The sequence below is a fragment of the Centroberyx affinis genome, unplaced genomic scaffold (genome assembly GCF_046629955.1).
Source record: "Centroberyx affinis isolate AG114_WGS23_722 - 3 ecotype Tasmania unplaced genomic scaffold, CSIRO-AGI_Caff_v1 ptg001400l_1, whole genome shotgun sequence".
Taxonomy (NCBI): Eukaryota; Metazoa; Chordata; class Actinopteri; order Beryciformes; family Berycidae; genus Centroberyx; species Centroberyx affinis.
In genome coordinates, this window is record NW_027279882.1 from 14923 (window position 1) to 30679 (window position 15757).

General features: G+C 43.7%; 1 protein-coding gene across 1 annotated transcript in view; it reads right to left on the minus strand.

Moving 5' to 3' along the window:
* kcnh3 (potassium voltage-gated channel, subfamily H (eag-related), member 3) overlaps positions 1–15757 on the minus strand; it is a 100415-nt gene that overhangs the window by 11217 nt on the left and 73441 nt on the right. The window contains exons 5-10 of the mRNA XM_071526328.1: positions 15371–15629; positions 14039–14196; positions 12532–12733; positions 7621–8013; positions 4798–4997; positions 3452–3701 (exon numbers count right to left, since the gene is read on the minus strand). Coding sequence (XP_071382429.1) covers positions 3452–3701; positions 4798–4997; positions 7621–8013; positions 12532–12733; positions 14039–14196; positions 15371–15629 — 1462 coding nt within the window. The remainder of the gene's footprint in view (positions 1–3451; positions 3702–4797; positions 4998–7620; positions 8014–12531; positions 12734–14038; positions 14197–15370; positions 15630–15757) is intronic.

Here is a 15757-nt window from a genome sequence, read left to right on the forward strand (position 1 = left end):
TACTGATTTATTTATTTTTCTATGGATGTGCCTGCACAGGAGAGCGCATGACTAAGTCACAACTCAACTAAACTAAATCTTTGAAGCAACACAGGATTGGCTTGTGTTGTGAGCTAATACCTGCTATCTTTACTCCAGGAGACATTTGCAAACTGCAGCCTGCTGGACATTTCCTTTCAAAAAAGTAAATACAAACCAGAATCAGACCTGTGCAGAACCAAAATCTAGCTAGATTTCAAATGCTTTGAAAATCTTTGGCTAGACCTTTGCTCCCATGGCAAATCCGCTGCTTTATAAATAATTGTTTCTGACAGTGACAAGTGACACTCCTCATCAATCAAACTGCTGATCGAGACCAGGGAAGGGCAAAAGAACATCTCTTTCATCTATACTCTCATATGCATCCCTGCATTAGCTGTGAAAAACTCTATCAATCTTCCGGGTCATCCGAACAAGAGAAGCATCCATCCATACAGTACATCTATCAATGTGCACTAAAGCCTGTCTGTCTTATGGCAAGGTGACATGCCCCATAAACAGTAAACAGGCAGTATGTGTCTATCATGAATGGATGATGGATGGATGGATGCAGAGATGGATGTATGTTCTGCCTCTGAATGAAAGCAAAATGCAATTGATGTCCGTATGGTGACCTCTACCACCCAGTCCATCCGTCCCTCAGTCCATCCTTCCATCCATCTATCTATCTGTCTATCTGCTCATGCATCTAAAGGGCACATTTGTGTTCAGCTCATGTGAAATTAATGAGGAGTCTACAAGTGCAATGGGCCTTTTCACATCAGTAAAACCAGACATACATACAAACTTTTGAGGGAAGGTTAAAGCGGTAGCCCATGAGATCTATTCTTTAGGGTTTTTTTGTTTTTTTTTGGGTGAGAGGATGATGATTGAGGCAGAAAAAGAGGAATGACGTCAGAGTGAAAATGACACAATGAGAGGAACATCTGAAAGAAAAAGATTCCAGCACCCCTTTGATGTACTGTAATGGAATAAATGAGATGAGCATTAGACTTGAGGTATAGAAATTACAAATACTACACATGTTTTTGTGATATTTGTGGTTGGGGGAGGGAACGAGGCTGCGGCCGTACACAGCATGACTCTCTGGTCTCTGACTTCCACCCACACACTGTCTGGGAATCAGTCTCCTGTTTAATATTAGGCTTCACTGGAACAAATTTCTGCCTTCACACCCCCAGACACTAGTGTGAGTGAGGACACATGATCACACCATTACACATGTGCCAGTGCACACAGACGTGTGCACACACACACACACACACACACACACACACACACACACACAATCACCACTGCCCTTGCATTAAAAAGCTGAGACTCCCCTTATGTCCTCTCTCTCTCTCTCTCCTCTCTCTCTCTCTCTCTCTCTCTCTCTCTCCCCCCATATGTCTTGCTAATGTTCTCCTCATTGTGCTACATGCTAATGGCAGTAATCAAAACTCATTCTCAGTGTGTGCAAGCCTGCAGCTTATCTTCTCTATGCTACGCCACTATCTATTCCAAGCACGCAGCCTCGCACTTATACAGGACCTGATCACATGTTTCTCGTGCACACACGGCTGCTCGTGCTCTCACCTTGCACACTTACATACACGTACGTGCACAAAAACACGTGTGCTTAACGGGCATATGTGCACACATACACACACATAACCCGACACGAACGCTGCAGTGTTCTTGGATAGGATATTGCATTCTGATGCATCGTCACTCACACAGGCACTTGAGACATAATCATTTGCGCACAAACCATTGGCCTTTATGCATCATCTACACTCAAATGAATGCACACACCTAAATATTAAAGTGATAATCCTCAAGTTGTTTTTTTTTTGTTTTGGCAACCTCTTTGGTGCTAAGCAGTCATTGCTGTTTTTCCACTGCACTTCCCAGAGATCACCTGTCAATCAAACAGTGTCACCTCCTGTGTGACAGAGGACTTTTTCCCAGGAAAAACCAGACAGCGGGTTTTTACAACAGAAAATGTAAAAGCTTCTACAAACTGGATATAGGTTGAATCACTATTGTGTTATATCAATCGGCGATAGAGAGTAGCATCACTGCATACACAAATATCCATGTGAAAATGGTATTTGAGTAGAGATTGCGGATCAAAGTGATCTATATAATGCAATTGAATCATGTATGAAGGGTGAATGTACTGCAGTGCTGTTGGCTTTACACTGTCCAGCCAACAAGAGCCTCATCTGGTTCTCACTTCATCAGGAGCAATATACCTGGGCTTGCAGTGCAGATTTAGCAATAGGAGTGTCTGCCTGCCTAAACACAGCCTCCTCCACTCATCCTTCTCTCTGCGATGTCTCTAAGCTATACGCTGCCATATGTGAGGTCTGATAGCAAGACTTCCTACACCTCCCTTCACACTGGAGAGGAGGATTACTGTGTATAACTCACAGGCTCAACACTGTGGGAAACCGTGACTCTCTGGGTGTGTGTGTGTGTGTGTGTGTGTGTGTGTCAAGCATAGTGATAACTCTGTTAGGGAGTAGAACACAAACAACAGCACTTTATCAGTTCTCTCCCAGCCCTGTCTTCCCCACTGTTTGTGCGATAGACACACATCTGTCTTCCCTTTCTTTGTTCCTTTGGTCTTTCCTTCCTTCCTTCCGTCCTTCCTTCTGTCCTTCCTTCCTTCATCTTTCTCCATCATTACCTTTATTTCCACTCTAGATCAAGCCAAATCAGCACTGTGAAACTATCTAACTGTAGTCACTGTACTGAGAAATGATACTCTCTCTCTCTCTCTCTCTCTCTCTCTCTCTCTCTCTCTTCCATTTAAACCCTCTCTCTCTCTCTCTCTCTGAAGAGAGAGGGCTACTGGGCTAGTTTTTACTTTTCATCCAATTCTATACCACAGATATATGGCTAATTTCCTTTAGGCAATGGAGCTTTCTCGTTACATCTCTCCCAATTAGGTAACCATCATGTAATTTTGCAGTTTCTAAAAGCCCTGTATTTCCAGCCATTAGAGCTATTTTAAGGCTATTACATAAATTATTTTTGTTCCGTCTCCATTATCTGAAAAATTTACTGTGAATATGGACATTTACCAATACAGATGATCTGATGTAACTATCCCTCTATAGCACCTATATAGAAACCTAGCTTGTTAATGTTAGAGGAAAAAGATGTATGTCATGTATGTCATGGGGGTCATCAGGCTAATTTAGGTTAACATAATTAACTAGAAATTATCCCAAACAGAGACTGTACAAAAATTACTATTCTAATTTTTTACAGTCACTACCATTATCTCCCCATGTACATCGCAGACAGTCAGAGTTCAACCAATTCTAAATCAACTATGAAAATTGTCCCATATATGGACAAAATCTTATCAAATAGGCCTCTGCCATCTGCCAACCCACTCCCTGTCGCTCTGACCTACCCAGTATGGCCAGCACAGTGTTGTCCTTCAGCACCTCCATGGACCCGGAGCAGACGAAGTAGATGGCCTGCAGTGCGTCTCCCTGGCGGATGAGGAACTCCCCCGGAGCGCAGAAGGAGGTCTTGATGATGAGGGACAGGGAGCGCAGGCAGCCCCTGCTGGCCGACTCGAACAGCGGCAACTGGAGCAGCTCCTTGTTCAGGTGCATGGCGATGTCGGCCCTCAGCTCGTCTGGGAAGTCCTTCAGCAGCTGCATCAGACCCACAGTCAGTCAGGTCAATAGTCTGAGACGGCTGGCAGCGCGCTCTACAGCATGATTTCACAGTTCCACTTCCCTGATGTTAGTGCTGTTATGTGTAGAGGTCGATGTATACGTGTATTACTGTACTTGTTAGGACCAACTTGAGTTCTGCACTTATTGTGGGGACTTTCCTGGGAAGTGAGGACATTTTATGGTTAGGTTTAGGGTTGGCGTAAGGTTAAAGGTGCTACATGTGGCATTTTGTATTTCTAAAAACTAAGACCACATGGTAAATGGACTGCATTTATATAGTGCTTTTCTAGTCTACCGACCACTCAAAGCGCTTTACAACAATGCCTATATTCACCCATTCACACACACATTCATAAATCGATGGTGGCAAGCTACCACGCAGGGTGCTGGCTCAACCAACGGGAGCAATTTGGGGTTCAGTATCTTGCCCAAGGACACTTCGACATGCGGACTGGAGGAGCCAGGCATCAAACCACCGACCTTCTGATTAGTGGACGACCCGCTCTACCTCCTGAGCCACAGCCGCCACATTTCCCATAAACCCCATTGTTTCCTGTTTCCCTCTCCCTGACGTCACTCCATGTGTGTTTGTTTTGAAAAGCGTGAAGAAGGAGCCGATAACAGTCCTTGGTAGCAGCCAAATGCATTCCAATGAGTTAAACTAACATCAACTGGAATAAAGTTGTGTACTACTTGGAAAGCAAAAACAATTCCTGCATTGTGCCATAAAGCAATATCCCTTTGGGCCATAAAGCAATCTAGCAGAGTTCTACCAAAATCCAACCTTTTGTCACACCATGTAAAATGCAGCGTAGAGGCTTGTAGACGCTGCCATTGTTTTCAGTTTCTCTGCAATGGTCTTGTTTGTTTATCATAATTACACTAATGTCTCAAAGTTAATGAGGTAACGATTTACCGATGTTAAAATGCCATACATAGCACATTTAAGGTAAAGGTTAAGAGGTAAGTTTTTAGGGATGCATGGACAGTATAACATAATCGCCAGTGCACTGTACAACAAAAGTGTGTGTGTGTAGGAGTGTGTTTGTGTTTGTGTCCACCCTCTCCTCACCTCACTAACGTCTATTCCATTGTTGACAGACCAGGTGGTCTGGAAGCACTCCAGCATGCGTTGCTCCAGGGCCTTGGGCAGCCGATGGACCCTGATGAAGTCCTTCAGGTCCTTGGTGCGGGTGTGGTAGAGCGAGCGGCGCGAGTACATCCTCTGGATGATGGCCGTCACATTACCAAACACCACCGCATGCATCAACGCTGGGAGATAGAGGAAACACTGGTTTGTTGAGTGTATGTGTGTGTGTCAGTGTGTCTGTGTATTTAGTATGATATGAGATAATCATAGTTATTCAGAATGGGTTTTATCTACAATGGCTACCCTCAGGCAAAGCCCACAATGCTTATGCATAGCTGGAAGCGGCACCTTTGTAAGTTACTTAAGTAATAAGCCACAAGAAGCTGCAAAGCACAGTGCTTAAAGCCCTCTTAGCTGCTCTAAAATCACTGTAAAGCACCGCCTCGAGTGGCTTATAGCTTTTATAAAACGGCAGAAACACACGACTGAAATAAAACTAATGCAAATGTTCCATAAATCTTTTACTTTTAATGAATGAAATAATTAAAGAATAATTTAATGTTAGTCTTCCACCAACCAATATAGCTCAAGTACCACTGAGTGGTGATTCTTAGATGGCACATTAACATTTAAATTAACAGTTGTGCGGTCAGAGGTCTGCTTTGAACGCGACTCCAGCAGCCAACCAGCAGACAGGACTGGAACTATCTGTTTTATAATATAGTTTGTTGAATGTATAGCAGTGTTTCCCCCTGAATTTTATTCTTGTCAGGGTGGAAAGGCCTCTGAACCAGCATTTAGACCATCATGGGACACTAAAACTCTCCCCTGAAACCCAAACTAATGGAATTCTTTTAGGGCAGCATCTCTTTAAGGCAGGGTGACCCTCACCTGTTCAATGGCAGGGGAAACTCTGGTGTATAAAGAACTGTCAATCATCGCTAAACTAACAGAACCTAAACCTCAGTATGAGAATAAAGATTCTGTTGAGAGAGATTAATGAAACTCTGAAAAATTGACTTTTCTCATTACACTTCTCTCTTTCTGCCTATAGCACTCTCCCTTGTCTTTATGTCTTACAGTTTCTTTTCTTCCTTCTGCTCCATCCATCTCTCCTTTCTCCTCCTTTCTTCAGTCTTTCTTGTAAATCCCTCCCTCTTTCTTTCCCTCTAACTCTTCACTCCCACCTCTATCCCTCTCCCTCATTCTTTTTTCCCTCCCTTGCTCCCAGAGCAGCTTCTCACACAGACAGTGGTAATACAAACACAACTGTATACACACACACACACACACACACACACACACACACACACAACCACAGGAACACACACAAAAACCACATGTATGCATACATGTACACTCTTGCTGTAACAAATGTCACATAGCAGATGTCGCAGAGGTTTGCTCAGGATCGTTAGCTGTCAGATCAGATTAACTGGCTGTACTGGAACTCTCTCATCCAATACACCTATAGTATTCACTTAGGATCTTCAAGGGGGGTAGTGCTTGTTTAAGACACATTCATTAGTAGCTTTGGTTGGAAAATCATTCAGGATTTTCTTTAATCTTTATTAATCTTTATTCATTCAGGGAAAGTTGACCAAGCACACTACTCAATGTCTCATCAGGGTACTGAGAAAGGGCAAATTTGTGAGTGTCTTTAGGGTGTAGGTGCGTGTGGGCAAGTTTGTTTGTGTGTGTGTGTGTGTGTGTGTGTGTGTGTCTCTTACAGCCCACTTAATGTGCACTGAGGCCTGAGACAACCCCACGCTTCATTGCACCCTCTGACCATAAATCCCTGCATCTCTCTCTCTCTCGCAACCTTTCAATCCTTTCTTATCCTTCTCATTCCCTCCTTCTCTTCATTCCTCTCTTTCCCCCTAAACACTCGGTTCACTTCATCAAGGATCAGCACCAGCTAAAGTAAATACAGCTGCTGGCATTTAGAGTTTGAACAAGCAGCACATTTTGTGTTTCCAACACATTTATCATGTCCTTAAAAAGTATTAAAAGTCTGACCAACTAATTATTACTTTGTTTTGTTATGCAATCCGTACCATGAAAAGGCTGGGAAAATATGAAGAAATATATGGCATCAAAGTGTGTTGCAATATCATGACTACAATTAAACATTCTGTGTGTTTCTATTGTGAGCCCCTTCTGGAAAACAAAATTTCCCTTACACTTTGAAGTTTCAAAGATTTAATTGAGCCCACTTTAAAAAATGATTGCTGGCATTTAAGTAAAACTCCACTATTGAATCTTATTGAAGTTACTGGATCTTATTGAAGTTATTGGATATCTTAAGATGTTTGCCAATAAAAAGGTTACATTCTAGAGGATGTAATCATCTATGTTTTGTACATTTTGAGCAATGAGCATCCAGTAACCAAAAAGCATATGGCATTTATATAGCACGTAGCATTTTGAAATGAAACATCTCAGTTAAGAAAGTGAGACGGAGACTTCTTGCATGTTGAAGCGTGGCCTGCTGGGAGGTGTAGTTTGAGGTCATGCATGGCTTCATATGCACGTGTGTGTGTGTGTGGGTTTGTGTATACATATGTGCAAGTATTTATGTTGTTCATTGTGATTAGGAGGAAGGAGAAATTAGAGAAAAAAGTGACAGAACAAAGTGCGCTCGGCTGCATGTTGATGTCCTGCTGGCACCAGCTAATGAGCTGAAGAGACCGGGAGAGAGAGAGAGGGATTCACATCCTGAAACGAAACACTAACACACATGGGAGCATAAACAAGCACCCCCCTACACACACACACACACACTCACACCTCCTTGTTTCTCACCTCCTATAAGCATGGTGCAGATGGAGAATATCTTCTCTGAGTCTGTGTTGGCCGAGACGTTGCCAAATCCCACACTGGTCAGACTGCTCAGAGCAAAGTAGAGCGACGTCACGTAGCTGCTGCGCCCCGACGGGCCCCCACCCAGCACCCCGAGGCCCCCGCCGCCGTCCCCCGTCCCCGACATGGCCACACCCCCGGACACACTTCCGTTCCATTGGCTGGAGTTCCAGGAGTCCCGCCCCGCCACCTCTGACCCCGAGACGTTCCATTGGCTGCTGTTGGCTGAGAGGCCGTTGACTACAGTGGGGGGCAGCGAATCAGGGGCCAGCGTTGTTGTCAGAGGAGACAGGAAGTAAGGTGTACCCAGACGCTTGGCCAGCTCATGGAGCCAACCTGAGGGGGAGAGAGAGAGAGAGAGAGAGAGAGAGAGAGAGAGAGAGAGAGAGAGAGAGAGAGAGATGTTATTTGAAGGGGGTTATGTGAAGCTAATTTTACAGCTGTCAAGACAAGGATTCAGCTTCAGAGGAAGGAAGGAAGGAAGGAAGGAAGGAAGGAAGGAAGGAAGTTAGGAGGGAAGGAAGGAAGGAAGGAATGATGGAACGAAGGAAGGATGGGAGAAAGGATGGATGAAAGGAAAAAGGAGAGAAAGAAGAAAGGAAGGAAAGGAGGAGGAAGGTAGGAAGCAAGACAGAAAGGAACAAATTAATCAAGGGAAAAAGAGAGATGGAAGTCAGAAAGGAAGGAAACAAAGGAAGGAAGGAAGGATGGATGGAGGGAAGGAAAGAAGCAAGTGAGAGAGGACGGATTAATTATAGAGGAAGACGATGTTTGCAAGTGGACCAGTGGAGCGGTGAAACACAGATGAGGGGAGAGAGGCAGAATCAGGAAAAGAGACAGAAAGACAGTAAGAGCGGGAGTATGAATAATACATCATGGATACATCCATTCATTGATCTCCAGCATCACACACTTGAGGGAAGCAGCTTTGACCTAGTCTGTGTGTGTGCGTGCATGCGTGTGCGTGCATGCATGTGTGTGTGTGTGTGTGTGTTTGCAGATGTTCTCAGACAGTAAGACCAGCCCGCCAATATAAACAAGCTGAGGTGATAGAAGCGCTGTGTGCAGAGTCCCAGTCAAGCAGCTAAACCAACAACATTAGAGGATTTCACACCTCAGAGCTTTCCTAATTACTTTGTCATTAACATACTTCTACCTCTGCCATCCCGAGGAAGTGTAGACCAGAACAAGAGAATATGTGTGTGTGTGTGTGTTCATAGATAGGTGTGTGTGTGGGAATCATTTTTTTTTCTTGTTCATTGCATAAAGGAACATGGAAGGCAGGCTGGTCTATACATGCTTGGGAAAGCTTTGCCCAGATTCCACTATCTCTGTGCCAGTGCTCATATTAATGATATGGTAGTATCTAGGAATGGGACGATATGCTTATCTCACAATACGATTCAATACGATATGGGGTCCATAATTCGATACAACCACAATACAATGTAATAATTAAAAGTTCAATGATAGCAAAGTGTGACTGCAGAATTTTGTTTATTTCTGAGACACAAATCTTTCTAGCGATGGCACTGGCTAGCTAGAATGCAAACAACAACTTAAACATGTCATTACAAAGTACAAAGTATTAATAAATTGTGATGGGCAAGCGGGCTCATTTGCGATTACTACAGCAGAATAAAATGGAGCTAAAATCACGATTCATTTTTCTGCCCCATGATACGTATTGTCACATTTTTGTATCGCGATATATACAATTTTTATATATTGTCCCATCCCTAGTGGTATCGCACTATGACGAAGGTAGTACCTTGGGTTGTGTAATACGTTTACCAATAACTGTAAATAGTAAATAGACTTGTTTTTTATTTTGTCAGAATCTGCTTTGTCAAAGTCCCGTCTCCCACCTTTTACTTGCCAATTTACAATCTGCTTTGTTTGCGGTCGTTTATGCACTGGAAGTGTGATTTTCAGACCTGCTTCACCATACAATGGCAGTGAATGGAGAGAAAGAAAAAACTACATTTTCCATTCGCCTCTACTGGAGCAACAGATAACAGAGAATTGCTGATTTTGGGGTTATATCATGGCCAGGAAGCTACACATCAGTGTAAGGATGCCCATGGAGACACGAGCTAGGTCTGCTCAGCCTGAAACGCCTCAGTATACTGGTCTTTCATACATAGTGAATAGGGGCAGCCCATGATGTGGCCTTTGCTGAGTTCTTCTGCCAAGACAGGCGCATCTTCGCTTTATGGATTTCTTTGACATATGCCTTACGACAGTATAGTACTGTATATATATATACAGTACTGTGAATATATATATTATGGACTCCTCTGAAACACAAACAGAACATCCTTAAGTTCTTATGTGCTGTAAACTCTTCCTTATATTCCCTCTTTAATGGAAGCTACACAGCATTCCTCTGTAGCCTCTCTGCCTCTGTCCATGGTGCTGATCTCTCCTCCTCTGCCAAGGCCAACTGAACTGACTTTAGGCTCTGTCCGTGGTCCTGATCCCCTCTCCTCTCCTCTCCTCTCCTCTCCTCTCCTCTCCTCTCCTCTCCTCTCCTCTCCTCTCCTCTCCTCTCCACTTGATATTTAGTCCACAAACTTCTCGCGGAAAAAACAATCGACAATTTAAAATTCAGTGTGAGCGACTGGGAGAGTTAAACTGGTTCCAGAAGGCCACATGCGCCTTAACAAGTGATTTTTGAAGGCTTAACTAGCCTCTTGTGTGTTTGTCTGCTGTCGGCCTTGAGAGAGATTACTACACACATTTTACAATTAACAGCCTCATGCCGGCTCAGCGGGCTGTAATGCTGACTGCTGGGGTCGTGTTTGTTTACCTCTGTTACAAAAAGCCTTTATACAGTTAAACCACCTGGGATGGCCTGTACCTGACCTGTGTGAGTGATACTGCTCCTCCTCCTCCCACTGTCTCACTTCCTCCTCCTCTCAATCTCTCCCTTCCTCCCACTGTCTCCTTTCCTTGTCCTCATTGTCTCCCTCCCTCCTCCTCCTCCTTCCCCTCCTCTTCTTCCCACTGCCTTCTTTCCTCATCGTCCTTCTTCCACTGTCTTCCTTCTCCTCCTTCACTTTCTGCTTTCTTCCTTCCTTCTCCCACGTTCTCCCTTCCTCCTCCTCCCAGTGTCTCCCTTTCCTCTTCTCTTTACCCTCATCCTCCTCCACTGTCTTCTTTCATCTGCCACTTCCTATTCCTATGCTACACCTTCCTCCTCTCCAACGCATACTCCTTTTCCAAAGTCCCTTTTTATTTTAGTCTTTCCAGTCCAATATTACTCCATCCTCCTTTTCTGTCAAGTTCAAAATAACAGAGCTTGCCTTTAACAAAGAGCTGAGTTCTTTCTACAAAGGTAACTGTGTGTATTTACGTATATGTGTGTGTGTGTGTGTGTGTGTGTGTGTGTGTGTGTGTGTGTGACTATAGCTCCATGAGGGTTTAAGGGGACAGCCAGCACGCCACTGTGCTTGAATTATTGATAGGCCTGCAGACAAAAGACTCAGTAGCTGTCCCAAGGAACCAGCTGACAGTCACACACACACACACACACACACACACATATACGTAAATACACACACACACACACACACACACACACACACACACACAGTTGCTCAAACTATGTTCACGCTGCTATCAGACCTCCACAGTGAATCATAGCTGATTTTGTAGAAAGGTCAGACTTGTCTCATTTGTCCCCTGGATTCCCACTGTCTGTCTGAATAGTAAATTGAGGGACCACCGTGACATGTATTGACTGGAGTGATACTGTCTCTCATTATGTGGTTTGCTGAAAAGATAATGCGAGGTGGCTTGGTGCAAATCAATAGAGAGAGAGAGAGAGAGAGAAAGAGACACAGTGAGAGAGTATAGTGAGAGTGTAAGAATGAGAAACAAATTGATTGAGAGAAAGAATAGGAGATACAGAGAGAAGGAGAGAGGTGTTATGGGACTCTGCAAAACTGAATGTGTGTGCAAATGTTAAATAAAAATTTATATTTTTTTAGGAAACTCAAGAAACAAAAGGTATAAATATGACAGCAATATATAATACTGCATATTGTCTGTCTGAGCAGGTGTCTGAGCTGAGGTAATATTAGACTTATTTGCAACTTTATTTGCAACATTAGACTCAGCACCAAGAGCAACAAGCTTGTGTGTGTGTGTGTGTGTGTGTGTATGTGTCCCTTAGGTAGGTTCAAATGAAAGAGAGCGACAACACACGGTCTAAGGTTGATCTTTGCCACAGTTCACTGTCAAAAGGATTAAAGTTTGCTCCCTTGGAAACTGCCTGCATGTCTGTTTGTAAAGTTTATTAGACTGTGTGCCAGGTTTTATTGTCACCCGCAGGATTTGAGCTTTTCCAATGAGAGATGCTTGTAGAATAAAAACAGAATTGCATCTTATTAAACGCATCGGTCGTGTTGAAAACAGAGGCACGTGGGGGCTGTCTGCTGTGCCTGAGCTGTGGATACCTAATCACTAACATCATTCTGCTCAAGTCAGATCTGTGTGATCGTAAATGAGACTTACAAACAAGACAAGATGTGTAAATGGTAGAAGCTGCACTAGACAGGATTTGTAAGTACAAATCCACCCATCTCATCAGGCTAAATCATTAAGTGGGGCTGCAATAGGGAAGAGCATCCCTAGACACCATTGATTTTGGTAGAAAATCTTCTCCACACACAGGAGGTGAAGAATTTCAACAATGACCAACCGGGGTGACTGACCAACAACGGCTGAACCTCTTCACCAGCCATTAAGTAGAAGAAATTTAGATCTGAGTGTGCAGTTTACTGACTTCACATGACATGGGATTTCAAGTCTTTCAAGCCTTCAAGTCTTTAGCAAATGCATACTAACCGATATCCCAGGAGCCGGGACTCTCGATCTCTCTGCGGCCTATGAAGTACCAGACACAGGCCATCCAGTGGGCCAGCAGGGCGAACATGGACATGAGCAGAGTCAGGACCACAGCGCTGTACTGGGAGTAGCGCTCCAGCTTCTGCAGCAGCCGCAGCAGCCGGAGCAGCCGGACCGTCTTCAACAGGTGGACCCCAAAGTACTGCACAGATAGAGACACACCATGCCGGTTCACACACACAGCCTCATTCAGCAGGCAAAACACAAAAATCTGTATTCAAAACATAGAGTTCCTTTCCAAAATGCCATCTAACCAAAAACATGTGATTACCTCAAGTTCATCATTCATTATCTCTAAGATATGAATGATCCAGTCTCCAAATATTGTCAACCAAGGACTTAAATTACCCTAGTTGACAGTACTTGACAATAGGTGAGACTTTTATTCAAATGGTAGATATCTAATTTTGGAGCGGAACTCTTCATATGTGATCAAACATGTTTCAACTGCAAATTAGACTCAAATGAGTCTTAACACTCATTTGGCATGCATGTTACGTATAGTCGTTTAACCCAGTAGTTTATCATCTTTCAGTATTCTGAGCATTGAAGTACTGATGAATTAGACCCGCAGGATGTGCACTCATATCAGCTCGGTTTAGAAAGCTTGGCTCTGTGCCACTTGTTTGCCTGATGAATAGCAGTTTGGTTGAAATGTTGATCTAAAAAATCCACAAGGGAGGTTATGTTGTTATGCATTCATTTTCTCAAAGCTTGGCTCCCTGCCATCAGTCTGTTAGTGTGGAAAATGAATGCGGGAGATGGAGTATAGCGGCATATTTCTTTCTCAGGTATTTTTAAAGGTGGGTAAAGTTGAATGTTTTGTTGCACACTATCTGCTGTCTTTGTTCACGCACATACACCTGTCCTGGGGTGTGGTAGTGAGGGGAATAGGGGTACTGAATACCCTCAACCTAAAGTGTCTGGAATAAAATACCTTTTGTGGTCCTCAAGTGTATAAATATATACAAGTATTTTATACTTTTCTTTCACAGTGCTCTGGTTTTGAAACAGGGTTTGTTTGAAATCCCCCCCCAAAAAATGTTCTCAAAAATATGATACAGCAACTTCTGTGTTGTATTATCTGAAACAAAAAGGAACAAGCAGGAATAAAACTTGGCTAGGTTTTTCCTGTGCAGAAAACAAAATTGTCCTCCCTAGACAGATGACAGGGGACAGACAGACAGGGGACGACTGGTGAAAATGTGGTTATGACATAATAGATAAAGAATAGATAATTGATCAGCAAATGAATGTGAGGAGTTGTGTTTGATCTGTGGCTGGAAGGACACAGATATTTGTCATAGATGGAATAATGTTGGTGTGGAGACCAGAACAAAGTGGAGGGGGGCCCAGAATTCCTAATAATTCCTTGCTGCACCCCTGCATGTCCACACATGAACACACACACACACACACACACACACACACACAGAGGGAGACTCACCACGCTGACGTTGAAAGCGTAGAGCAGGTCAAAGGGCAGGGCGGCAATGAGGTCGACAAACAGCCAGGTGGTGACGTAGTGAACGCAGATGGAGCGGGCGTCGTACACCACCTGACCCGACGTGCTCACAAAGGTGGTTCGAAAGTTCAGCACTATGTCTGCAGAGCACAACAACAAAACAGCAGGAATTACCGACATGGTGGGACAGGTGTCACTGATGCTGCAGTAGGATGGACTATGGCTTCCTCTCAGCATGGTAGATTACATTACATTACATACATCACTGATCGAGCTCATTCAAAAGCTTGAATTAGGCAAAGTATGGTTTTTCTACCAGACGAGTGAGTTAAACCACCTTCTTCAGCTCTCTTACAGTGAAAGATCAGTTGTTGAAAACATGGATGCAGTGGTGAAACCAACAATTGTATGTATTACTTCAAATATATGAACCAATGTTGCTAAACTGTGAGATTGTATTGTTCAGTTGATACTTAAAACCAGCCATTGCCTGTTGCTGATTTTATTAGGACATTACTCTTTGGATACAATTCATTGATGATGGGCAGCTAATTAACAGAAATTAATTAACGAACATTGGAAGCCTGAGATGGTTCATCTGAATCCACCATTGTGGGCAGAGTGAAGATATTGATAAACAGGCGGGCCTATTAGTCGTAACAAATGGGCTATCGACTGACAGGAATCAGCCGTTTAACTGCGGGTGGTTCGTATAATTTCATTGCACAAGTTTATTGATGAAGGGCTCGTATTCACTCCAATCCATTAAGGGAAATTGTCCATTGAAGAGCACTCACAGAAGTTTCCTACAGTTAGATGGACAAGACCGGGGACAAAGAGGCTTATTGTTTTCTAAGAAATGAGTTAACAATGAGATATAATGGTCTATTGTGAATGGCTCATATCCCTTCACTGCTGTATTTGCATCATTAAAAACTCCAATTGAAACTTTTTTGATGAGCCTGTCAGATAGGGACTTACTGTATGCTGTTTGACTGACTTCCCACCAGAGGCTGGTAATTCAATGATGAACAAATAACCGATCATTACTATTAAGTCTCGTTAATTACTGTAGTTAGCCCCATTCTCCCTCAGCTAACATTACGCAGTGCCTGACTGCAGGCAAAATTGAAATTATGAAAGCACTAAAATAAATGTCAACAGGAGTCAATGGCTTGTGTGTGTGCTGAGCTGCGTGCTGGTGTGTCTTTATCATGAAAGGCAGTTAACTGGCTCTGGATTTAAACCGTCTCATAGCAGAACTCTTTAGGGAAAGAGCACCATGAAGATTAATAACACAATACGCTCTCTCACCTAACATAAACAAGATCTCTACGAGGATGTCACTGACGCTGGGCGGGTTCCGCGGGGCGGTACTGCTCCCCTCGTCCCGCCCCCCCACCACCGTGAAACACACGTTATAGGGCACAGTGACCGCCACGTAGAAGGTGGCCAGCAGGATCAGCCAATCCCAGCCCGCCTTGAAGGTTCCATAGTGGAGCAGGATGAAGCGTGACTTCTGAATGGCTGCTACCTTGTACTCCGGAATTGGAGGCTTCTCCCCGAACATGTTCTGGATTGGATGACAGGGATACAGATGTTAACACCACTCTCTCTTTCTCACTTTTTGTTCTTTCACTTTCTGCATTTCTTTCTCTCTCTGCAAGACACACACATACACACTGGAAGACAACCGAGCCG